Raw genomic sequence first — 26,211 nt, 5'->3', positions numbered from 1 at the left:
TACTGGTGTTAACAGTTCTCACGCCTGTACAGCTATCACGCCTAGCAGAAGCGTAGATGAAAGGCAATTCATTGCAAGTGTATGTAAAAAAAAAGCCTGTTTAGTGTCCTTTAGCAAGTGTCAATACAGTGTAATCTCATTGATACGATTCTGCATAACAAGTTTTTCGGGATAATGCGCTTTTCTTTTCCCAACCAATGTCTTACAGGAGCAATGTATTTTGGATAATACGACTTTCGGATGATACGTTTTATTTTCCGGTTCCTGTGAATCTCGCATCAACGAGATTCCACTGTACTGTCTATCTGTGGCATGTCTCCCGAGGGCTGCGCATTGCTGCTGTCATTTGCGCTGCACTTTCCCGTCGCTGTTGGTCCGTCTGACATTCTTTCGTATTTTGCGTCTTCCCCATGCAGCGGCGCAGACGTTACCGCCCGCCACCGGCGGGAAGGCCCCCACGGTGCCGGCTGTCACGGACGAGAGCGTGGCGTACAACGCGAGCCACGTCGGCGGCAACGACGTCGCTGGGCCTGTGGCGCCATCGCTGGACCGCCGGAACCTGTTCTCCCAGCTGGGCTCGGGACACATTGCTGGCATCGTCATGGGCGTCCTGGGCAGCCTGGCTGTCATCATCACCCTGGTGAGTTTGCTGACTGCGACACATGTGCAGAGAGTGTGCTAGTCATTCTTCTCTTGCGCTGTCACCAAGAGCAGTCTCTCTTGAAAACATTTGATTTCCTCGGTTTGTTTGTTGTACTGTTTCCATGGGCTTCGTGCAGTGATCAGGTTGCAGTTCTGCATATCAGTTAAACCGCAATATAAAGAATTATCGGATATAACGAAGTAAACGTAAAAATTTCTCGCCAATAGTGTGTAGCAAATATGTGCTTATATCGAATATTGGATATAACGAATGAAATTTTGTGTCGGATACTTCGTTATAACGAGGTCCAACTGTAGATCTATGCTCGTTTGAATTAATAAGGCTTATTTGAGTGTGTGCACTTTGCGTTGTCATTTGTATAGTTTCCCTAGCTGTCTGTCTTGTTGTGCTGTACTGCCAACTCTTGAAAACTTCTTTCAGAGTGCCTTGCCAAACTTCCAAATTAAATGCTTCACAGCCTGTTGTGAACTCCGAGAAATTGGGTGGGGCAGGGGTTTTTCGCGACTTGCGTTTTGGCAAACGCTGCTCTAATATAAATGTGTTTGAAGTCTGGCGCTCTCAATTGCTTCTCGGGAACAGAGTTTGTTGCGCTCTTTGGTGCTCACTTTTCCGGGTTCCATTTTCTCTGCGCAGGTGGCGTACCTTGTGTACCGACAGTACCTGAGGAGGAACATTACGAGCATGAACTTTGACAACCCGGTGTACAGGAAGACAACAGAAGACCAGTTTAGCTTAGAAAAGAACCAGTACCAACCGGCCAGGGCTTACCCCCCGGTGAGTTGCAATGCTGACGTGTCATGGTGTCTTAGGTGTACTATATTGGCATAAATTCAAACGCTAACAATTCCGAAACTACTCCAATGCATTTCGTTTTCAGCTTCATCTGCATTTGCAAAAGTGCCGTAATTCAGACTCCAAAACATACACCTGGGACTACTTCATGCTTAGAAATAGTCTACAGAGCGACTGCTTGTCGCACTTCTTTGTAATTATGCAGGACAGGCATTCTGATTAGTTATTTCCTGATGGTGCACCCCATTAGACTGACATGGTCATTGGCATTGAGACCTGCTTCAGTCATTTTGTTCAAGTCATTAGCACGACTTTACGTGCCAAAATCACAATTTCATAATGAGGCCATTGTGAGAGACTCCGGAATAGTTTTGACTACCTAGGGACCTTTAAATGGATGCAGGGGTGGGAATACTGTGCCGATTGCGCCATTATGATACTCAAGCATATTGCTGCGCCATACTGCGCCAAAAGCAGAAAAATTGCCAAAATTGCACTACACTGCACCAGAACAGTTTTGGCAGCTTTGAATCTGGAAGACGTCAGCGAAAAATTGCCGGCAGGATGCAGAGCACTATGTCGTTGGTCTCGGGAGTGTATGTCAATGTAACTTTCATATCCTGGCTGCCAGCGGGCGCGAATAGCCGCACCCAATTAGTCCCCATGTAGCGACATTATCTTTCCGCCAGAGCCAGCCAGCCAGCGAGCGAGGGCAGGCGAGGAGGTCTGGTGCTTATTCACGCCTCACTGTTGGTGGAGCGGAATCGCACGGTTGTGCTGGTGCCGTTTCCACGGAAACACGCGCGAGCGTCTGTGCCTTTCATTTTCTTGTTTTGACTCGTGCCGGCGCCATGACAGTTGCTCTTGATTGCGGTTTGTAGCCCCACAATCGCGGCGATCGCGACTCCCGATGTCACGTCGGTTGCATTGCTGCGCAGTACGATCGCCGCAATCAAAACGCACAAACTGAGAGGGCAAGGGGACTGGGAAAAGGAGAGGCCAAGAGAGGAGGAATGTTGCTTCCTTTAGCTTATTCAGGGGGCTTACACCCAATCACTCAATATGAACTCCATATGCCTAGGTGCTTCTAGTGTGTTTCGCGAGTGGCAAAGTGAAGTCAATCACCTGCAGAATCTTGGCTTCAGCTAGTCGGTGCTGTGAGATTACCTAGAAATGTCATTGCATAAACCACTATGGTGTTCACTGAGCCTAGCTTCTTCACAACTTCTGCTAAACAACACCTCCTGTTACTTAACCTGTACTATTATTAATACAAACATAGTACGAAAAATGCCATTAGGCTGTTCTTCAACACTTCTTTAATACTGCAGAATGCAATTAAGGCTTTGTGATTGTTACTCAACTCAATTATAATTAATGCTCTAAATTAAAAATTGCATGCTCCAGACTGTCTCAATAATGAAACATATGGGCTACAGACTTCTCCAAAATCAGAATGTCTACTCCAAAAACGAAATTGTATCTGCTCCAAAAATTGATACGAAATGACTTTAAGCCCACCTTACTAATGCCTAATTTCGTTGTTGTTTTTTTCTCTCGCAGAGCATGGAACCGCTGACATCACCAGGCACCAACGAATTTGTATAGTGGCCTACCTGCTAGAAGTGTGAAGGCCACGTTCACGTGGCCCGGACATTATTTTGCAATTAGAGAGACTTTGGTTTTCTTCGGCGGCCACAAGTGGTGTGCGTGTGTGTGCCAGGAAGGACGGCCTCATTGGCATCCGAGCTTTTCGAGACAGTGCCCTCGAGGTGAGGCCGTGGGCAGAAATGGCGGGGAGAGAGAGGGCAGGCCTCGGGCTTCTGCCAAGTGCTTTGGTGTCGTCTGCTAGTGGCGTGCAGCAAACTTGGTCTGGACCGTCTGTTGCCGTCGGCGGCTTCTGCAGCAGGGTGTAGTGACGTAGACTGAATAGTGCGTGACTGGTTGGACACCGGTCGCCATCTCCACACAGCTTGCCACAAGTGCTGCCAAATATCATCGAGTTACGTGATGCGCTGACCAGCGTGTCGACAACTTTACCATTTAAGTCGAAGAGCTTGTGTCGGCATTGTGGATGTCCATCGTTCCTAGCAGCAGATGGAGGCTACCTTTGCAAGTAGGCAACAAACGGCACTTCTCATCTTGTAACAGGTGATCATTTGTGCAAGCAAGGCGGTGGTCCTTGGTTACTGTAGCAGACGACCAATCATCTCCTGGCAGCAGGCGACAGCTTGTTTCTGCAGTGGACGGCTGTATGCTCGGGAACCTGGTGTGTCTGGTTGGCAGCTCGGTAGCAGACGACCTGCTGGCATCGTGCAGACGACTGACCAATTGCAGTGGCCACGTGGCAGACGATGTCAGAATGTGTGAAAGGGAGGGCTTGTGACTGTGGCTGTCTTGGGGGTGATAAGCACGGTGAATGTTGAATGTGCAGGAGGAACGAGGCGGGGGGAGAGAGAAGCCCGCAATGGCGGTGCGGGATTGCTGTTTCCTGTTCGCCAGAGCTAAACCGGGACTCATTTTGGTGTCTTTCCCTGTACACTGGCACTTCTGCCGCCGGTGGGCCGCGGCCCTGCAGCTTGCGTGTTTGCGCGAGTGCATCTCCTATCTCGCGAGGCATTGTACATTGTGTGTAACTGTGTGTGCGCATCACAAGTGCGGCCAGGGAGACCCAAGTGAAAGAAAAAAATTTTTTTTTTTTCAAAGCAAAACCGAACCACATCCGTTTCAGGACTGACCAAGCATTTGGCATCCATTCACACGTGAGCGATCGGTCGATTGCTTGAATCGAACGAGCGAGCGGCTGTTATTTATTTTCAGTTACCATAGATCTTCTTGCATCGTGGTTCTGGGCGGGGGAAAGCGAGTTTGGTAGGCTGTGTTTGTGAGTCTTTGGGTAGTCCTTTTCTTCTGTTTTTGTTGTTTTTGATTTTTGAGTCGAAGGGGTTATTTATTTCATTTTAGCACCTTTTGCACCGAGTGAAAAAAAATCCATTTGTTTCATGAGTAGGATGCGAGCTTGGGGCTCGAGGATGATGTCACGGAATCTCCCTGGTGCTTATATTTGTGATCCGGTGTGGAGGCAACGAATCGAACAAGCTTTTAATAATGCATATTTTCGCAGGCAGTGCGATTGACAGGTAGCAGGAAAAAAAAAAAAAAAGAAAATAGCGCAAGGCTGGTCACAGTCATTGCTGGACTACCACACGGCAAAGCATATCCAAGTGGTTCTCGTATGGCTTGGAGTGTTTGCGGATATTTTTTTTAGTCCCCTTTGTACATTAGCATCCCGAGATTGTCGGAATCACTGTTTTAATGTAAATGTAGAAAAAAAAAATGTGACGACTTAACTTATTGATAGTTTCATTATTATATTACCGGTGTTCAAATGCATAGGCAATGCTTATTATGATTTTCTTGCAGTTGAGCTATTTTCACTGAGCATTGTCCACACTGATAGTGTGTTCAGTTTATTTTGTGGCAGCAATTTACACTAGCCATGCGTTAAAATAAAAATCTCGCACGGTGTTCCTCTAGCGCACCTTGCAGATATGTTCCAGCAAATGCATTTTTTTGTTTCTAAAGCCCCATGCTTCATAGATTTTTCGAAAGTGTTGGGGCATTGGCTGCGTGTCTTGTAAAACAACTCTAGAACGTCAACTCTGTCATTTCTTTGTTGGTTGCACATGGTGTGGCTCTTTGGATGTTCTTTGTCCATGTGTAATGTGAGTGTTTTGAGAGTCCACGTGGGACCGCTGCTTACGAAGCAAGTTATTGGCCGTCGCTTTTAAGGTTCCTGCTTGTTGACCTTGCAATGTTCTTGAGGCGGCGGAACTTCCATTCTTTTACCAGTGCTTGTTGCTCACGTGCAATCGGCGTTGACGGCTCCGCCTCCGACACGATTCATCATCAAATGTGTGACGAATGCCACTGACCTCGAGTGGTCGAGGAACTTAGCTGAAACGTGCGCTTGGCGCCGGCTGCGTGAAACTGTTAATGCGGCATTTTTGTTGATTTTACATTTCCCCCCCCACGAGGGGTTGCGAATGGTCAAAAAAATGTACATAGACACTTTTTGTTTGCCATCCCTTATGCTTTAGCCCGAGACAAGTAACCGATTACCCTAACCATTGAAAGCAAGCTTTCTTCGTTAACTCCATTGTATAGAAACAAGTGTACGAGCTGGCATGAATCAAGGTTTCATTTGTGAGTGGCTAACTTCATACCCTTGACTATCGTCGAACTCGACGATTCACAATGTTCACTCTTGTCGACAACAATTTTCATGAAACCTTGTAGGCTTCTTTAAGTTGTTTTTTTTTTTTCTGACCAAGAAAAAGAAAGCTAATTATGTATGCTTGCTTCCTCTTCATTTCTTTTTACATCCACTTCGGGAGTTTATCTCCTCAAAGATATTGATCTGCCCATTTTTACACGCCGAAACATTTGGCTAAGAAACGGCCTGTCTTTGGTCGTCACATTGGCAAGCTTTGCGGCGCTGCACCTGTTGCCGAAATCGCACCTTGCACGTTACTATAATTTTTCTAGACCCCCCCTCGTATTCCTAGCCCCACCCTACCCTCTTAACAGAGGATTGTTGACTTACGATTATAATTATTATCGTTATTTATAATAAATGCACGCGTGACTCGAAACGTGCGTGACGTGTGGCACCACACTTTTGCTTTCCTAACGTGCCGCTCGGCTGGCTAAAAAACATTGTGTACATTTCCGTCTCCCGTTGCGGGCGTTTTTTTGTTTTCTTCCCTCCTACGAGTTAGTTACTCGGCCACACGGAAGTTCCTGTCCAAAGCGCCGTGCTGTCTTCTGATCTTGTACGTGTCCTCCCCTTTTGTTTCGGTCAGTCTCGGATTCTAGTGCTTTGTGATATATACATATACATATATAAATATGAATGCAGCAGTTGTTGTTGCTAAGCTGTTTCTGTGTGCGTGCGGTCTGTTGTGCATACTTGTTTCCTCTGCCTTCTTTTCACATCTGTATACATAGCATTGAGTGTACTGGTCATTTCTGTTCTCAGATTAGTTGCCGCCTCGCGTGCAATTCGTTCCAGTTCTCCTTTTTTTTTCTTTTGTACAAAGTTGTCTACCCAAGTGTAAGGTACGAAATAAAAGAAAAAATCTGATTTCACTAAGTAAGAGCTGGTTGTGTCGAGTGTTCACTGCCAGACGTTCCAACTGCTGGAACGTGTTTCGAAATTCGCATGTGGCAAAGCAGGCCACACCTTTGACGGCTTTTAAGGATGCCTAAGAAGCTTTTCCTGTGTTGGGAAGGAAACGGCACTGCGGCGGCGAGACTCCAAACCTAACCTAAGCCAATTGCTGCAAACGGCACTTATGAGCTGCCCAGTCTCCTGGATATGTTTAGAGAATGCCACCTGATCTCTAGAACACCCCTGGTGCTTTGGAAGACAGAACTCTGGTGGTACTTCAAGAACTACGACAAACTTTTGGACAACACCAAGAGCTCTTCTGCTGTTTGGAGCAGCATTCAGCTTGCTTCTATAAATCGGGCACTTGCTGTCCAGAGCGCCACCTATTTGGAAGCAGGACATGCGAGACACGCCCCCCCCCCCCACTTAGTGAACACTCTGCAAGATGACTGTTACGGAGTTCCTCGTTCTTATAGCTCATCACTTATGCTTTCAATTTCTTTGAAAATTGACTTTTTTTGAATGCATGCATTCTGCAGAAAGTAAGCACAGCACAATGCGAACACCGGGAAAGTGAAGAGCGAAGGTATGCCATCAATGCCGATTCTGGGTCCGATATCCCAGGCTGGATATATTACTAGATGTAGCATTCCATCATGTTTTAACCAAAGCATGAACAAATGCATAAACGAATGCAATCGGCTGTTCAGAGTAAAACCCACACCAAGAATTCAGATGTGGGCAAAGTGCGAGAGGTGCTCTTTGATTTAGGGACACATTAAGGAACGCTCAGTGGTCGGAATTAAACCATTTTTCGTAGCACAGGTGGTGTTTTTGGATAATAAAGCCTACCAGTAAGCCAGCCATCCAGTCTGTCGGATAGATTCTTTACAGAATCAACTTCATGCCATCCGCTGCACAGAGACTAACTACCAGGTTGATTTCAAATGCAAACTGCGCGGTGTTGCAAGCAGTTTCATATTGGGGAGCCCATCAGGAAACCTACAAACTTGTTCTTGCATGTAGCCGCCCTATTTCATGCATGTACAGGGTGTCCCAACTATCATGCACCAAGATTAAAAAATATGCAAATGCCACATGGCTGAACAGAACCAAGCTAATGTTGTTTGCTGTCGCTTGGAGATACTCAGATTTTTTGTTGCATTTCGCCTAATTACATAATCCTAATTAACTTCTCAAATATCATAATTGGATGAAAAGTGTCAATGAGAAAATTTCAGAGCAACATGAACTCGCAATACAGCTTTGTTGCTCAAAACGTGCTACATAAGTGTTTTTCCGAGCGTGAAAGAAGCCCACGAATGCTACACCCAAAATTGCAGCGCGACTGGCCACTCGATGCACTTTGCGTGTATCCGCAAGGTAAGTAAATGCAAAGTACGATACGTCTCTTGTTGTAGTACCAAGGTGTGCCACTATCTCTTTCAGTCTACCTCAAATGCAACAGTGCCATTTGTGGAAAGCCAACTGAGGTCAAACACTTCAGCTTGGCATCACTGCATTAAACTCAAACCCCATGAGAACGATATAGTGTGCGACAGCAACGAGCGATGGCTTCCAGCGGAAAAACAGGCCATTGCACAATCGGACTGCTTGTTCTCGTCGCCTGGAAGTGCTATGAGTGACTAGCCGATAGCGCGAAGCCATAACAGGATGTACAGCAGTGATACTATCGGCTGTCTTGCAAAACGAGCAGACAACCGAATTTTCATGCGTGCAAGGATTAAAAAAAACCTACTGCAAGACCTTCAGAAATACTTTACGCTGCTCTGTACAGCAAAACAAAAATTATTACAGTATGCGTCACGCCAGTTTGGGTGCGTATTTGTCGCCCTGATACCGGCAGCACCGGGGCGACATCGCCCAAAGTCGTCGCACACGTGGGGTTCGACTTGTAGGTGACGAGCGGGCACGACAACCATCTGCATCCTGTCGCTTGTCATCGTGGGGTTTATACTGTACTAGCCGTGCTTCATTGATAAAGAGAACAGCTACAGGCCATTCCAGGCTCAAAACAGCATGGAAATGTTGCCGTAAACCTACTTCTTGCATAGCAGATCTAGAACAGTAGAAAATCTGCAGAATGTTTTGTGTTGCAAGAAGCCTTTAAGGAGTGAGCTTCCGAGCTAATCAAAAACCTTCTGGTACATGAAGTAGCAACAGCCCATAACTTAAGTATGTGCGAGTACCCATACTCTTTATTTTGAACATAAAACGGGACATCTTGTCCTGCAAAGTGGCATGCCTCTTTCTCAACAGCCACACCTGGAGAACAACAAAAATAATGCACACAGTATCTGCAATACGATGACGGCCATGTTCTCATTGCCACTTCATTCTTAAAACGGATCACCATATGCTACAACAATTCAAGGTCTTTTTGCGCTTCGATAGCCGCCAGTTCCCTTTCTTTCTCGGCCAAACTGGCCTCCAGGGCCAGGACACGTTTCCTGAGCTTAGTGATTACGCTCTTGTAAAACAGCAGCCGCTGTGTCTGTATCTGGCAGCAGCGTCGCTTGGGCCGGCCCGGGTAATCGGACGAGGATTCGTTGACCTCCACACTTCCAGCACCGAGGTCGTCAGTTCGAGTCCTAACGGAACTCGACGCCGGCCGCGGTTGATTGGTGAAGACAATGACGTTCAGGTTCTTCGGCGGCTGCTTCTCGCCGCCCTCGCTAAACTGCACCGCCTCGTCCGGCGTTGCGGCAGCAGGCTGCTGCGAGAGCTCTTCGAGACGCACGCCTTCCGACAACTTCCCAGCAGACGACGTCGCGCCGTACTCCTCCGAAGCACTGTCTTCATCTTCGTCTTCGCGCGGAAACGTCAGGGTGATCGTCTGCATATCCTCCTCGCCGGCGTCGTCTTCGTCGTCCTCGGCCTGTGGCGCGTCGGACGCCGTTTTGGGCATGTAGACCACCATGTCCGTGAACACCTTCCGCTTGCGCGGCCGGCCCGTGCGTCGCACGCCAACGCTACCGCCGCTCCTCGGGTCGTAGTCTTCGTCGTCATCCGCAGTATCGGCGTCCCCGGCGACTACGGATCGCAGAACTGTCACTCTTTGCGGTGCCCCCGCTCGAGCCGCGAACTGCTGCTGCTGCTGTTGCTGCAGCAGCAAGGCCTTGGGCTTGCGACCCCGTTTCTTCGGCGCGTTCCTGCAAGGCCTGATCGTGAACACGGACGGCACGGCCGAGGGCAGCAGGAAGTTCTTGCGCGCTGTCATCTTGTAGTCTTCGTGCGTGAAATGCTCGCCGCAGACGAGCGTCCATTCGGTGAACGCGTTGACGCCGTTCTTGGTGAGTACCTCCATCCACCTTGTGCGACACGGTTCGTTCGACGGGATCTGGTGAAACGTGAGGCCCGGTATCCGCTCGCGCGAGTTGCGACAGCTCGGGATGCAGCACTTGCCCATGGTTTTCGTTTTCTTACTTCGCTGTAGCGGCCCGATCGCTCACACGACGAAAGCGCTTTTGAAAGCGCGCCGGCCCCCCAGTAGCCGCAGACGTGGAGGCGAACTACCGTGATTCGGACGTCCGACAGCGGTAGAATGGGCGTTAAGGTTGCGCTGGAAGGAGAGGAGCTCCTTTTCGTACCCTCTGTCAGGTCATGTTGGACTCTCAAAGATCAGGCAGTTAAACTTTTTGCGCGTCAGGAACTGCAACTTCCTAGCCGACGCCGACAGACGCGCGAAGCAACGCAAAAACTGTGAGTGGATTGGATTGACCGCCGTTGGCGATGAAAGACGCCAGAAGCTGCTACGATGGCGATTGTACCGACAAGTACAGAGCGAGCATTGCGGGCGCGAATTCGAGCTGATCACGCGGCCCCCCGCGCGCCGCAGGAAGCAACATGCAAAACTCTCGGCTGCATTCTAGAGCTGCCCCAGCTACTCTGCAAACAGTGACTGCAACAACCACGTGCAGGGCCATACCACAAACATTGCAATATATATAACATTACGGTGAACATAGACGCCGACGGTGTCCTAAAAGCTTGAAAAGTCCGAAAATTTGAAGCTTTGCTTACGGCAGTGCTCCTGCAGTGCGTGACGATTGTTCTCGAACACCCATCCTTTGACTGCACCCCACATGTTATGAAACGTACAGGTCTTGCGCCATCAGATCGCACATGAAACTGCAATGTTATTCACAATTATCATCTTTATGTTCTCATTAAACAGTTACTTTTCGGAGACCCAGCACCACCTCCCCTCTCCCCAATACCTGTACACTACTTCCATTATCCAATCCCCTTTGCTGCATTGCTGCGCAGTTGTTAGTCTGCGCTAGTCCTTGTGTACTTCTTCGTTGTGGTTTCGTGTTGTGTGCGCAAAAGTTTCATTATGACCCCTTTGCTGGTCGCCATTCAGATGTCAACAGATAGGCGAAACTGACTGTGCATCCCATAGGAACTCACTTCCTCCTCTCTCGTTATCTAGAGAGGAGGAAAAAAAATACTTGAGTAACTAAATGCATTGTATTACATTAGGCATAATTGGGCAAAATAACTCTCCTTCCTGTTTCCTGTATACTTCCAGATAACCATCTACCAGCTGCGATGTAGATGCTTACTAAAGTTCGGAGAAAACTAACAGTCCCTGCTCACATTTTAGAGCTCCGTTTGTAACTGTAGTATGGGAGCTGAAATGTATTTTCATATTCCAGAGATGTATGAATTTTGATGTTACACTGGTATCCACCACCACACTATGTGTTAATAGCAATATAACTTTGCTGAAGAGTCGTCGGCAGAAGAGTCTGCTTCTACAGCTGTAGCCTCACAAAATTAAACTTATGTATAAGTAAACCTGAAAATAGACACCACACAGTGGTAGCAGAATCAACTAATGGAAATCGCCAGCACAACATGTAAACTTAAACTTCAGCAGAGGTGACAGAGCGAAAAGCACCACGTGGAGAAATGACATTTGTACATCTTCCCTTTAATTTCATTTTATTTTGGCCCCATCCATTCATGCGAGCGTCCGCTTCTCAAAGGGTAGCGGCTGCATCATCATCAGCATTGTCCAACTATATACAGCAATTTCGTATACAAGAATAGTTGCATTTCACAAAGCAAGGTGGATACACCTTGACGAAGTATTACTGGTGTACTTTGCTTACATGCATATTAGACAAAGTATTATTCACATTCCAACAGAGACCACAGTTGTGCTATGTACAACTTCTGTACTTCCAGCTTTATATATTACAACATTGCTTATGCTTATTTACAGGTGCCCACATGAACAAGTTCAAGAATGTAACACTTTAAGGCAAGCATTGTCAGCCCGTGGGTGGCTTCTTGGCCTTAGCTGACCTTGCAAACTGTACGACAAGCGGCTTCCCCTTCAGAAGGTAACCATTGGTGTCCCTTCGAGCTCTGTCTGCCTGAGCTTCACTGGCAAGTGTCAAAAACGCTTGCCCTTTCATACGGCCCTCTTTCATGAGCCTTACGTCAAAAGCATTGCGCTGTTCCTCAGAGTCAGCATCGATGTAGCCTCCGTAGATGCGAAACAAGTCCTCAACAGTCGCTGCCTTGGCCACATTCTTTATGTAGAGCCTGGAGGCCACATCTCCTGGTTCGTAGTTCTTGAACACGGACGCTCTGCTCATCTCGTCGCTGGAGATGCGCCCCGACCTGACCTCCTCCCTCCGCAGGAACTGCGTTCCGCTCCAGTCATAGTTGTCATCACTGGCATTTGTCTCACTGGTTTCCACTGGCTTGGGCGCGGCAGGCAGGATGCCAAAGCCGCCTTCCTCCACAACCTCTGGTGCTGTCGTCTGCTTCGCCTGCGCCTCGCCGTCGACTTCGTGTCGGATGTTGATGGCTATGGCTTTCATCGCTCCCTTGTCTTCGACGACTGGCTCGAACACGTCAGACGCCTTGGGTCCGTGCTCCTGAACTGGCTGAGGTGGCAGAAGCTTTTGGAGTTTGGGCCTCTTCAGCTGGGTCTTGGCTTTGCGCTTCTTTGGAATCACGGCCCTAGGCAGCTGGGCTCTCTGAAAGGCATCGTCTTCCTCACTCTCCATCTCAGACTCCTCCAAGCTCGACTCGTGGTCACCGGCCGACACTTCGGCAGCCGCATCGGAAGCCGAGGGTTGGGATTCGCTCGTGGCGAGACCGGGGTTGGCGGTGAAGGAATGCTGCATCACGGGCGGCTGCGGCATCGGGGGTCCGAACGGGGCCGGGAGGTTCATCTTGTTCATCAGGTGCAGGACCTGAGTGTAGAACTTGGGCACCGAAAGCAGCACGGCGGCTATGTTCGCCACGATCGTAGGGGACGCAGGCGGGTAGGCGTAAGTCAGCATCGGGTTGAGGACGTAGTCGAGCCCCAGGTCCGAGGACATCGCGTGCAGCTTGATCGCGAACGCCTCCATTTTGGACTTGTACTCGTCCTTCGACGACGTCGCCTGCTGTTCGTCGGCGTTTTCTGCAGCGCTCGCAGACTCCGAGAACTGCTCGCTCTTGCTCGGAAAATAGCGGTCCACCTGTTTGCCGAGCGCGTATTCGACGACCAGGCGGCTTCCCATCAGCACGGCCTGGTGCAGGCGATCGAGAGCGCAGTCAGCGGCTTCCTGCGTCGGAAACGTCGCGAATGCGGAGTTCTTCAGTTTTCCCGTCGGTCGCATGCATCGCACGGTGTCGGCGCCGAAGTGCTTGAGCAGGTCGATCTTTTCGGCTTCGCTCATCGAGGTCGGCAAGTGCCGGACGAGCAACGTCTCGCACTTGTTGCGCATGTTGTACGGCTCGATAGCGCTACCAAAAAATGTGCTGCAACTGTTACAATGCGCGCATACCACGCAGTCAGTCGGATTAGAGAAGTCGGCCGCTAGCGAAGTCGTAATTTGCCAAGCCCGGCCGCTGTCATACTACGAACTTTTGTACAGGATGAAAAACTGCACCCACTAGCTCACTGCTTAGCAATGAGTAAATAACAGGAAATCGCGGTAAGCATGCAAAAGCAATGAAAACCTTGTAGAGCCTGGAAAGTTCTAAAGAGAAGCCCGAGAAGCTTCTATCACCTTCTATGGCCTCACGTGTATCACAACGCCAAGTAGTTCAACACCGCCATCGGTTTCGGTTTCAACATCCGCAGAGCAACCACGGCGGCAAAACTGAGGTTTTAGCCGGTAAAGCTGTAGCTCTTGCCTATTTCGTACTGTAATAAGTAATACAAAGCTATGAATGGCAAGTTATTACATAACTTCATTTTGGGTTGGCTATTTTGAGAAAGCACAAACAACGTAACAACGTGGATGTGAGCGACCCGGTTCTTTTTGCGTTTACACGCCAACATGGAAAAGCGTCCCTGCTAGGCCTGCAGATTGTCGAAATTATAGTTGAAGTCACGACACAGCCTCTTAAGGTCAACCATTTGTATTAATTGAATTAGTACTTTCTAGTATTAATTGTGGAAAGAAGAGGGTGAGAGTGTCGATGCGTACCACCATCATTCTAAACATTCATGAAATATGTCGGGTAAAAATACAAATATTAGTGTATGTACTAACATAAAACGTGGTATATGGTAATAAAATGAAATAACATTAGTGTAGTACCCTATAAACGGGCATCTAATTTGGAACTATATCTAGTAGCGCTCTCACATGCGCTTAGCTTCCGTAAAAGTAGCAAGGAATCACGCTGTCTGCAAAATACGTTTTATTTCGAACTTAACTTCGACGAAGGCGTAATTAAAAGCCAGCAAAATAAATATATTGATATATAACCTCAACTTTTGCTTTTTTGAATGCACATAAAGCGCTTTCTCTTCACGCCGCTGAGGAAGCAAACAGCGCTGCGAACGCTCATGCGCAGATAGAATAGCAGCAGTCGTAATGATGTTGGACGATTGTGTGTATGCTGACGATGTGTGCTCGTCTAACTGACAAATTCGACCTTTCACTCAAAATCGACACCGTTTGGTGAGGTGAGTCACCTTGTATCGTCACATCGACACGACCAAAAATTTCCTCTCAAGCTACGCGGCATCAAAAAAAATCGAACGGACGCGACGAAAACTCCGCAGCTCGTGACAGCGTTGCGGGAGGAAGCAGGCCGTTCTTTTAACTGCCCGAAGGCCTAGCAGCTAGTGCGTCGCTTTTTATGTTCGCTTCTGTGTCGGTGACATGTCTCGTTTCTCGAAAACTAATAATCGAAGTCTGAAAAGGCCATGTACAGCCAAGACGTTTCCACGCGGAAGCGGGCATGTCAGAAGGCGACTGGTCGCAGCAACGGAAAATTGGAGGGGTGAAACGAAGTTCTGTCACGGAGAGGTCATGAGGTTCGGAGAGGTCAATCAGTTCGCGGAATCCGACCGCCCGATTACGTTGCTGCTGAAGCTAAAGCGTACTAGAGTATTCTAGTACACTCTAGTTGAAGCTTATGTAAGCGGGAACGTCACTCATCAAAACTGTCCTTTCTGCCGTTTGCGTAGGCGAAGGGACGCTCGTAAAACGCTTTGCGCGTCTCTCCTTCGATTAACTGCGTCCAACTTCAAGACGACGCGTACGTTCCAACTACGTTACTACGTCACTTTATGTGGCAGTGGGCGCCAACAGTTCGGGCCGTTGTCTCGATGGGGTTCCAGCCCTGGCATTATTGAGCCGTCGGGACTGGAAAGAGGTCGACTCCCTGGGTTCACCCTGGCATTTAGTCGCCGCGGGTCACGTTTTGATTGTCTTTTGTCTTTTTTTTTTTTTTTTTGATAGCGGGCAGGGCTAACTTATATAAAGCCACGTTGTTTGCGCCTCGTCGTGATGTCTACTTCCTTTGCAAGCCGCTCAGCTGCGGCAGATGGGCATTTGACGCATGCTTCGACTCCGAAAAAAGCTAGCGGCTAATTTCTTATCGCGCGCCCCTGTGCGCCTGGATTTTTACGTGACCTTGATGCAAAGATAGACAAAAAAAAAAAAAAGGAAGCTCGTTTTCTAGGTTACAGACGATGCTATTATTTTCTAGATCGCTCACTCATTTGATGTTTCTCTTCGCTGCGGTGCCCAAGTAAGGAAAATAAAATTAATCTAGGGTGTATAGAAATCGGAATAGTTCCGGCGATGCGGAGATTACAGACGACAGAACATTGGTTGTGATCGTTAGGCAAAACTGGAACGTATGAACCTTTCATGTATGATTTTCTTGTATTTGCATATTCCCTGAAGTGCCCAACGTATCGCATATGTCATGCCGAGTTTTATGCCTCAAAGCGCGCACATTTAAGCTAAGCACGGGAAACGTAACTATGGGTTAAGTTTCGTTTGTGATCAGCTGGAGGGAAGTTCCCAGCTGCTGATAGTTCAACCAATTAATTACATTACCAGTTAAGCTTTAACTCTACGTTTCATTGAATGTAGGCGCCATGGACAAAAGTGAAGCTGAACAATTTGTTCCAAGTTTCCTTGATGTGGAGCAGTGTTCTGGCATAAGGATATTCATGTTTTTCTTTCGTGTTAGCGCTGAAGAGACATGTCACCATCACACTGTGGCACGTTAGTAGGCAATCGCTGTCTGTGACATACGTATTATGTTGTTATGTAATCTTCGATCGCGAGGTGAACAAAGGCTTGGTTTGCCCTTCGGCACTCCCTTGCTAGATTTTGTTATCTTGGCTGTCGTGCTACCTTTGCTGTTTTTTTCTCTCTTTTACCTTTTTTTCCCCAGAATGCCTGTCATCTGGTTACGTTTCTCATTTGTGTTGAAAGTGCTACTTGTTTGTAAAGGGCAAATCACCGTTTGTAAAGGGCAAATCACCGTTGTAATATAATTGAGAGAGCTTGACGAAAGAATATTTGTTCTCTGAAATGTGAGGGACCAGCGATCCTAAACAGCAATAAGAGAAGCATTACATCGTGGTCAACTCAGACTTCCCTGTTCAAATACATGTGAAAAGCAGAAATGGTCACGTTAAGAGATTCAATGAATTGATTTTAATTAAATTGATTGCATTTAAGAAATATGAATTCTACCGTCGCCTGGGGGAAGCAGAATTTTGATTTACGGCCTCACTGTTTGTGCAATGTATGCCAAAAATCTGTAAGTTAAAAAAAAAAAAGACACAGCATGAACTTTCCGAACCGTAACTCTGTACTGAAAACAGATAGCACAGTTCTGTAAACTGTGTCTTTATAGCATCACAAATGTGATATATTAATTTACACCTTATGTGAAATTACTATAATGTTAACAGCCATTTTGCAAACATACTGGGATAGTAGTGTGGTATGTTTTAGAGAGGTGTATAATACACCAGTTTTGTCTGCTTCAGAGGTCTCGATAGGTGCGTCCTACAGACTTATGATAGCACTTTCTCTTGCAGAGTAGGGGTTGCGAACTCTACGCTACAGCTTTCTTAAATTTTGAAATATTTAAAAACAATAATAAAAAAGAATTGATGGCCCGAGTAATAGGTCTGCCTCCTAAAGTTGGTAGATGTGTCCTTTTAATTAAAAATGCAACAAACCTTGACCTCATCTTAGACGCTGTCTAAGGAACCAAATAAATGAAACAAAGCAGGAAATGGAATGAGCAAATGTTTGAACACGCACTTTTTTTTTTCTTGCCCTGCTGCAGCTGTGAAGCAAGTTTCCATGGCAACCAGCGAGGTGGCGATGCCGTCTGCTCGCAGCAGCAGCGGCGGTGCGGCTGCCGGTGAAACTCTGGCCTCGGCGGTCAAGCTGGAAGGTGCGAAAGGGGACAGTGCTGCCCCTCCCCGACCGCCATCGTCCAAGTCGCCGGAGCGGCCGTCATCCCCGGAGCAGAGCTGCGCCATCTGCCTCGGTCCACCCGAGAACAAGTCGTTCACCGACAGTTGCTTCCATACCTTCTGCTTTTCATGCCTTCTGGAATGGTCAAAGGTTAGTCTAGCACTCGCTCGAGCCACTGCGGCAGAAAAAAAAGCTTGAGAGCATCTTACGATCCATTACTAGATCAAGCGCTTTCGATTTTACATCGGTACCCGCCGCAGTGGCTCACTCGGCTAAGGCTTTGCGCTGCTGAGCACGAGGTCGCAGGATCGAATCCCGGCCGCGGCGGCCACATTTCGGTGGAGGCGAAATGCAAAAAATGCCCGTGTGCTTGTGTTGTAGTGCATGTTAAAGATCCCCAGGTGGTCAAAAATAATCCGGAGCCCTCCACTACGGCATGCCTCATAATCAGAACTGGTTTTGGCACGTAAAACCCCCGAAAGAAGATTTTACATCAACACCGGTAAGGGGACTTCCGCGACCGCTTCTGTGCGGCGATAGTGAAAGCCAACTGTGGCCTGTGGCGGTGTGTTTAGTATCGAAAGTCAAAAGAACAGCCAGCAATACAACCTGCAGTGGAGTCCAGAATTTTCGCTTTGCAATGTAATTATCAAATGACTATAAAATTGAAGTTACCATGTGTATAACTCACTCAAATAGACAACTTCCTTGCGCAATTTTTTGATCAGTAATCCTTAAGTCTTTTTCTCGGGTAACATTTTTACTTGCGCTACGCTAGGAGTTTTGTGTGGCTGCGGCGGCAGTTCAGTCTTTCTGGGAGCCACGAAGCGGTTGTATGACCTGCGAATCTGTGAGAACACGCAGGCGGCATCTGTGATGACACTGATGAATCGTCACTGTAAGAACAGCCAGCAAACAGACCCCTAGTACTTTCGACGAAGCGTACGAGAACTCGCTTCTACAGCTTCGCTTTCTCTGATTTATCAGTTGCTCAGATTGCAGATCATGTTCTTGAAAACTGTAGTTGCATCCAATACACAGAATAAAAGTTTTCGAGAAGCAGTCTGCAGCAATGGCAGAACGCCACATGGCAATGCGACTGTGCAGGATTTAATATAATGTATTTGATATTTGAGCACAAATAGAATGAGGCTTTGTTAGTGCCAACAAAATAATATACAATAGAATGGATACAGTAGGATCGCAGATCCAACGCAGTGTTGCAATCTAAATGACGAGAAGTTTGTTTGAGTTGGCGAAGGTAGCAGCGATACCGGTTGACACGCGCACGGCTTCTTCGCCTGTAGCTGTTGACTGTCTTTTGCAGGAGAACGCCATGCATGATGCTTGTGGAGGAAAGAATGTTGATGAAAGGTGTATGCACAAAGAACGACAGATACATAAATGCATTTAAGGCTTCTGTGCCCATTGTATCGCAGTGGCAGTTACCCATTCTCAGGGATTGGCTTCAAGAATAGGCAGATACCCAGATTGTTAAGAATCAGGCAGAATGAAAATGTTTAGAAAACATTTTTCAGCCTCACTTTTGAATTTTTGTGAGTAGCGAAAGACAGTTTATTTCTGTGTTCACCCAACGTGGACCGATGTCAGATTTCTTTAATAATACACTAGAAATTTAATACACTGTGACCAGAGGCACGCGTGCAGGGTTACTGTGATCCATTCTCTAAAGCCCACAATGCCCAATGCGTTGAAAACATTTAATTTCATGAAGTTGCTGTTGGAAAGCTGCTTTACACCTGTGTCTGCCTAGTGCGTTGAGGTATGAGGACCATTGAGGCAATAACTTATGATTTGGCAACGTCAGAGGCTTGTGTGATTGTGTTACCCTTTGAAACGTTGTTCTGTTCTGTACCAACCTGCAAACGAGCTCAGGAAATGCATCCGTGCTGGTTCCGTTACTTCAGTGACCTGAAACTTAGATGCTGTCACGTTTTTACGGCGAATGCTGCTAGTGCGACTAGCTTTCGAAAACGTTATATATGCCTGTTCTCACAATTTCCTGGAAAAAAGAAAAAAAAATTGTACCGCTCACAAAGTTATATTTTGTGAAAATGTGGGAAATGTTCGGGCTGGTACGCACATTAATTTTGGAGCCTTCGAGTTATTTAAGTGCTACATGAAAATTTCTAAAACTTCGTTTTCAATTGGCCCAAAGCCGGTATATGAAACACTTGCAAAAGTTTCCTGCCTTCTTGATAGGACCAAGGACGGCAGCAATTTCATACTTGGAGAAAATAAGGGCCGTGCTATTTGTGTCGTGTGCTGACAGTTTGAAGTGCGTAGAATAATTATGTCTTGAAAATAACTACTGAACGCTTGTTTTCTCACAGTTCTCATGCGTTATACAAGGTGTGCAGTTAGCTTTCCTGGTATTCTCGGCAAACTAATAATTATTATAATTATATAATATATAATTTGATTGATGTTGAATTGAATAATTGAATGTGATGTTGTTTCCAGGAAAGCCCATGGAAACGATAAGTTTCACTACTTGGAAGACAAACTGGCACAGAGGGCAAATATCCAGCCGTCTACCTTCCAACTCATTTAGCTAAAACATTTTACGCTTTATTATTCAAACTTGCAGCTCAGTTCCGATGCAGAATTGTTTCAAGATGTTTACGACGCAGTTTGAATACAACAATAATAATCACTGCTTTTGATTTTGGTTCACCATCTTCACGTGCACAGTTGTGCACATAGTCAACTACATTGTCTTCCAGAGTGCCAGTCTTTCTTTGGGGCATTGAACCCCACGAATTGTGAGGTCTCACATATGCTCTTCGGACAAAGGAATGACAACGCGCTGGTGCGAACAATCAAAAGGGCATTTATTGCGCCTTTCGTACAGTAATGCCTGCTAGCCAAATTACTACTGACGGAACGTTACGATGGGTGCACGACAAATCGTGGAAGTCCTGAGTTGCCGCGATGTGACGCTATCTAGAGGGCACGACTGCTTGCGTCACACGTGCATCTGATACAGTTACTCTGGCCAACCTCTTCGCCTTTCATTTCTTATTTCACTCTCGAACTAACCTGGTAATGTTGAGCTGTGAAAGAGCCAACAGCAGCTGCCTGTTTATAATACTCTCGACCAGGTTGTCGTAAAGGTAACCAATAAAAGCTGGAAAATGGTGAAAGGGAAAAGGAATGCGAGAATAAGACAGCTTGCACAGTAGCGCATGCAAACTTGCTGGAATGGCTTTTTTGACATATTAGTTGGTGGGTATTCAGCCACGCGCGCACCCACGCTTACACACACACACACACACCTCTCTCCACTTATGGTATGCATTCTCTTACATTGTTCTTACAGCGCCGACTTGGGTGTTAAAGCAAGCTCAGTGGTGTGGGTGAAACCAATCTCAATAATTTTTTATAAGGTCTCCTTGGTGCGATTGCTCACAAACATCTGCACAAGGCTTCGAAGTTGCAAGTTCTGGCTGCTCTCATGTCTCACGACAAGTTTAATAGACCTCTTACTGTGAGGTGTCACTGTTGCGTTCCTTTTGATTGTGAGCGGCTTTCATATTTGTGAATCTGCGAAGTCCACTTGGCCACATCGTTCATTTCGCCATTGCGTTTTCGTTGCAGGTGAAGGCCGAGTGCCCGCTGTGCAAGCAGCGCTTCAAGAGCATTGTCCACAACGTGCGCTCTTTCGAAGACTACGACCAGTACTTCGTGCACAACAATGCTCCGCAGGCATCTTCGACGGCGAGCGCCGCCGCAGCAGCGGCCGCCATGGCTGCAGCCACCTCGCGTAGCTCCGCGCTGAGCAGCGCTTTGCTGCTGGCCCACCACCTTGTCTACTCGCCGATGCTGCTGACGTGGCACTCGAGGCCGCGCCGCCAATCGGTCGCGCGGTTATCTGCGCGTGCCAGAAGGCTTAGCGCCGTACGGACCAGGTCAGTGTGATGTCCTTATGGCCCTTCAGGCAAGTCTTGTCTTAGGGTGGTGATAGCCTTTGTAAGTGTGTCTGCTGCTGCAATCTGGAATGGGGAGAACTTTTCACTAAATTTAGCCACATGGGATACAAAATGTCGGGAGACCACTTGCACAGGCTACGTTGCTCGCAGTTGTTAGCAGGGTGCGTACAGGTCCTTGAAATCCTTGAAAACCCTTGAAATTGAAAAGTGTGTTTTCAAGGCCCTTCAAAGTCCTGGAATTTTTGCCTTCCTTGAAAATCCTTGAATTTCATGAGCAATGCACTCTGATATCAACATTGGGACCTCCTTTCTGTGGTAGATCGGCGTAGATCTGACTAAACTCCCCATTTCAGAAACAATACGCCGGCGCGAGCACACATGGTTCTGTTTTGCAGAACTGCACGAGCAAAAATGAAAGGCTTCGCCGCGTCAAACCGCGAACGGAGCGAGAGACCTGTGCCGCGCAACGCTGCTGGCTCAGCTGGCAGTGTTTACACTGCTTTCCTCACCCTATCGTTCGTTTCACTCTTCGCCCGTCGGCTTGCTTTCCCACTTTCACTCTTGCGCGCGAATTGAAGCTAGTGAAGCTAAAGAGAGCAATACTGCAGCAACTTTACAACTGATGCTCAGTGCCTTTGCAATAACATAACCGTATTTTCCGGTCAATAAGTCGCACCTTTGTGTAAGACGCACCCCCCTCAAAACGGCAGTTTTTCCGGAAAAAAAGTATACAAGTCGCATCGTTGTATAAGACGCACCTGTTCTTTCGGTAAGCTAGTGACGTTTCGCTCCGGGAATGCGGGTCACGCGCAAGCGTATGGGTGCCATATATTTCCACTCCTGGCGCATTTCTGCTGTTGTGGTTGCCGCGATGTTTCGTGTAAAGTCCAAGGGCGATAACATCGTTCCTGCGCGCCATATGCTGTATGTGTGAGTGAAAGCATGCGACGGTGAACCAACTCGCGCACAAGGGAGGAAAGTGCGAAGGCAGCCCGGTAGGGAGGGGGGGGGGGCTGCCTGTACTCTCGTAGCAACTGCGTAGTTTGCGCAGTGGCATGTGCCGTATCTTGACAGCTATGTGCAGATGCGACGACTTTGGGGTGGATCGACTCACGGTCGGCCTACCGCCGCTTGCGTTGCTGCTCCATCCTTCTCGTACGGCGTTTTGGAACTTGATCACGAGAACCCGATAGCGCGCACAGATCACGAGAATCTCGATAGCGCGCACAGAACCCGTAGCAATTAGGTCAACCGGCCCACTTCGCGTGGCCATAATTATCATCGGATTCGATTATGATGGCAGTTTAAAAGAAACGCACATAGGTCGCACCGTTCTATAAGACGCACCGACGGAAAAATTAAGAAAAAGAAAAACGCGTCTTAAGGACCGAAAAATACGGTATGCTGAATGTTTTGGAAATGTTTGATGAACCAATCCAGCTAAAACTCCAGAAGCCTGAGCAGCTGTTGTGAGTGTTCGTTGTGTTAACTTTTAATAATGCAGACTTGAGAAATAATCTAGACAAGGCATGTTTTGCAAAATTGCAATATACATCTATTTGTTATAATATAATGGAGGTGTAGCGAGACTACACCAAATGGTTTGGAAATGTTCAGTAAACTTGCCCAGTTAATACTGGAGAAGTCAGAGTAGCTGTTGGGTGGTTTTTGTGAACTTTTTTTTTTTGGTATTGTGAACTTGCAAAGTGATCAAGGCTAGACGTCAAGATCATTGGGATATACATTTATTTCTCTTTGGTTTGAATATTTTTGGTGAACTTTACCCACCCTATACTGGAGAAATCTCAGCCGCTGTTGTAAGTGTTCATTTTGTGTTGTGATCTTGAGAAGTTATCAAGGCTAGACATTTTTATTATAATTGTGATATACACTTATTTATTGTAAGTGCAATAAAACTAGTCATTTTTGGAAATGTTAGAGTAAAGAAATCCTACTTTGGATGCTGCTTTGAGTCCTTGAAAAACCTGTGACAGGTCCTGGAAAGTCATGGAATAGCCTTGAATTTTTTACTTGTAAACCTGTACGAACCCTGTGTTAGTGATGTGGAAGTAATCGTCGGTGAACTTTGCTCTCTGCCACCAAGAAAATATGTGAGCTCTGTAAGTGACATATGGTAGTTCAGCGCACTACTTAGTACATGCAGTAAAACCTTGTTAATACTACCCTCGTTAATATTGGAAATTTGGTTAATTTGGATTCGTCCTCTGGTCTCGGCAGGCATATGCATTATGTTGTTAATTCTTGTTATTTGCACGCACATCGGTTAATTCTGACCACTCTCAAAGTTTGGTGAGTGCATAGTGGCACAAATGTGCGACACAAAAGAGCAAAGGCGGTGCTAAGGTCCAACCGAAACCAAGCAGCGGAGTTTACATCGCCATAGTCGTCAGTGGAAATGGTGCGGTAATGAGAGGAATGCCGGAATGCTTCATACCTATTTGTGCCTTTGTAGCATTTATTCTCTGTGTTTACCGCCACACATAACACCTCGTTGGCCGCTTGCCTTCATAACTGCGTAGTTGTCATCCACGATTGCGTAGATAGCGGCCGTGCATATTTTGTCTGCAGCAGTTGCGGCAAACAGTAGTTTCATTCTGATTCGGTGCTCACGTTGGCCGCCGCATCCTACTCGATCTCTCGGAAGTGTCCCATCGGGTATCCCGCAAAAAGATTATAAGGAAACTTGAGGTTACACTAGGTACAGGCCCCATATTAGACTGGATTTGCAACTACCTTGATAGCCATACCCAATTTGTGGACAGATTTCCCCGACAGCCCACGTAATATTGGGGGTACGTTAACTAAGCATTCTGGCTCCCATTTTATTTCTAATTTTTAATAATGACCTACCAGAAAAAATCGCAGGAAACATCAGACTATTTGCAGACGACTGCATTCTTTATATCGAAATATTAACTCCCATGATGGCCACATAGCATTAAACGACGACGTAAAAGCAGTGTCTAACTGGTGTGCCGACTGTCAGATGACTATCAATACTAAGAAATCTGCTGTTCTATCTATCACTAGAAGAAAAAAATGTCGCGGTTTCGCCCGAAAGGCGAAGCATCAATTGCGATAGCAAATTGGTAGAGAGCTATTCGGAGTAGGGATAGTAGAGTAGTTTTATTGGCCGCAGAAACTTGGACACATTCGCTTTCTAACTGAATTGACAAGCGTGGTGTCATCGCGCACAAGCAAACATGAATAGATCACACTGAATGACCGCAGTCAACGACTGTCAAAACGCTGGCGCGGCCGCTGCAGCGGGCGAAGAATCGTGCGGTCTATCGCTTCAACGGAAACTGAGCGGGGAATGGACAGTGCATAAAGGTCAGAGCCGTGTTGGAGATGAAGAGACGGTGCGGGCGACGGCCACCACAGCCAGTGTAAGCGTATTTGTTGGCAGAGTAGAAGCTGCTCCCCCTGTCCCTCCCGCGCTGCCTCCCCGCTTTTTTTTTTTTTTTGCTTTCGCGTGGGAGATTGCGTTGCCTGTTCTCCTTGTGCTGGGTTGCAAGATAAGCATTTGGTGCCGTAGCACAGCGTCGCCCCGCCTCCCTCGCCCTCCATACCCCCACGGCCTTTTGGGCGACAATCGCGTTTGCTTTCCGCCGTGCGTTGGCTCTCTGTGATAGCGCGCGTCCCCCGCGCGCTTTTACTCGCGCATGCAGTGCGCGGCGACGATTTTATCGCTCTTGGAATCTATACGGAACCTGACGACGACGGCGACGCCGACGGCAGAAATCCCGTTGAAGTGTCCATATAATTGCTATCGCAATAAAAGTAACGTGAACTTTATGTATACCGTCAATGACGTACCGCTGGTACAAGTTCAGGAACGCACGTACCTCGGATTAACATTAACACACGACTTCAGAGGGAACTGAACTCCTGAACTGAAACACTGCCAATGTGACATAAACACACACAAACACTCGATGAGTATTCCTTTCGTACCGACTGCTCTAAGAATTTGTTCTTTCCTTTAGCCATAAAAGAGTGGAATAATTTGAGCTAGTCCATTAGTAGCAGCTGCTCATTAGATACATTTGCGGGTTCTGTGGAAGAAAATCTACTCGCCTTACAGCTTTGATTTGCTTGCTCTACTTTGTCACTTATTTTCATATGCTAGCACTTTTCGTTTTTTTTTTTAAATTTTAGCTTGCTTCTCTGTTTGCAACATTTTTAGTTGTACCTCTTGTAAACACCCTCGTGTAATGCATACTTTGTTAGCTACCTAATACAGTAGAAACCCGCTGTTACGTTCCCGGGTGCTGCGTTTTCGGTCGGTCCCAGCACAGCTCCCATAAAACGCAATGCATTGGTAACCCCGCTGTTGCGTCGTTCCCGCATCATACGTTGCGAACTGCCACCCCGCGCCGACCCGAGCGACCATTTTGACTCTTCATGTCGCTTGGCTTGATGGCTTGACGATGGCATTGGCCGCCCAAAGTCTAGGGGGCGACACCTATGGCGTATTTTCGGTTTCCGCCACCAAAAGTATTGCCTTTGAGATCCGTATTTGCTAACTGAAGATGGTGTCTATGACACGTTGTGGCCCTAAAATTTTGGCGCATAGATGTTCCGTATAAAGTACAAGGGCGATAACGCCGTCGCCGCGCGCCTTATGCTGTATGTGTGAGTGAAAGTGTGCGAGGGGAGCTGACGGACCGCGTCTAAATCTCTCGCGCGCAAGAAAGAAAAGCAGGGAGGGAGCGTGCCTTCTCCCATTGTGCTCGAGACACCGGCGAGCGGGAGGGGAGGGAGGGGGAGGGAGGGAGGGACAGCGAGCGGCGTTGTATTCTAGCGTCAATTGCGTACTGCGCGGTGGCGCGCGGGCCGTATCTTGAAAGCGATCTGTGTTGGGGGCAGAGTCTAGGCAGT

At 47.3% G+C, this 26,211-nt stretch overlaps 4 protein-coding genes across 4 annotated transcripts in view; 2 read left to right on the top strand and 2 right to left on the bottom strand.

Annotated features, from left to right (window-relative positions):
• Nucleotides 1–6,615, top strand: part of LOC119433797 (very low-density lipoprotein receptor-like) — a 55,222-nt gene extending 48,607 nt beyond the window's left edge. The window contains 3 exon segments of the mRNA XM_037701056.2: nucleotides 417–640; nucleotides 1,298–1,438; nucleotides 3,020–6,615. Of these exon segments, the coding sequence (XP_037556984.1) occupies nucleotides 417–640; nucleotides 1,298–1,438; nucleotides 3,020–3,064 (410 nt within the window). The 3' untranslated portion in view covers nucleotides 3,065–6,615.
• LOC119433799 (uncharacterized) lies at nucleotides 6,531–10,379 on the bottom strand. The gene has a single exon (XM_037701058.2). It carries the CDS (start codon nucleotides 10,057–10,059, stop codon nucleotides 9,010–9,012), a length of 1,050 nt encoding a protein of 349 aa, XP_037556986.1. The 5' UTR covers nucleotides 10,060–10,379; the 3' UTR covers nucleotides 6,531–9,009.
• A 1,178-nt stretch (nucleotides 10,380–11,557) lies between these two features.
• Nucleotides 11,558–13,955, bottom strand: LOC119433798 (RNA-binding region-containing protein 3). The gene has a single exon (XM_037701057.2). The coding sequence runs from the start codon at nucleotides 13,385–13,387 to the stop codon at nucleotides 11,933–11,935; it is 1,455 nt and encodes a 484-aa protein (XP_037556985.1). The 5' UTR covers nucleotides 13,388–13,955; the 3' UTR covers nucleotides 11,558–11,932.
• Nucleotides 13,956–14,444: 489 nt separating this feature from the next.
• Nucleotides 14,445–21,472, top strand: LOC119432622 (E3 ubiquitin-protein ligase Topors). The gene is made up of 3 exons (XM_037699781.2): nucleotides 14,445–14,580; nucleotides 17,220–17,503; nucleotides 20,975–21,472. Exons 2-3 carry the CDS (start codon nucleotides 17,237–17,239, stop codon nucleotides 21,293–21,295), a joined length of 588 nt encoding a protein of 195 aa, XP_037555709.1. The 5' UTR covers nucleotides 14,445–14,580; nucleotides 17,220–17,236; the 3' UTR covers nucleotides 21,296–21,472.
• The last annotated feature ends 4,739 nt before the right edge of the window (nucleotides 21,473–26,211 follow it).

The sequence above is a fragment of the Dermacentor silvarum genome, chromosome 11 (assembly GCF_013339745.2).
Source record: "Dermacentor silvarum isolate Dsil-2018 chromosome 11, BIME_Dsil_1.4, whole genome shotgun sequence".
Taxonomy (NCBI): Eukaryota; Metazoa; Arthropoda; class Arachnida; order Ixodida; family Ixodidae; genus Dermacentor; species Dermacentor silvarum.
This window is presented reverse-complemented; position numbering and strand designations above follow the sequence as displayed.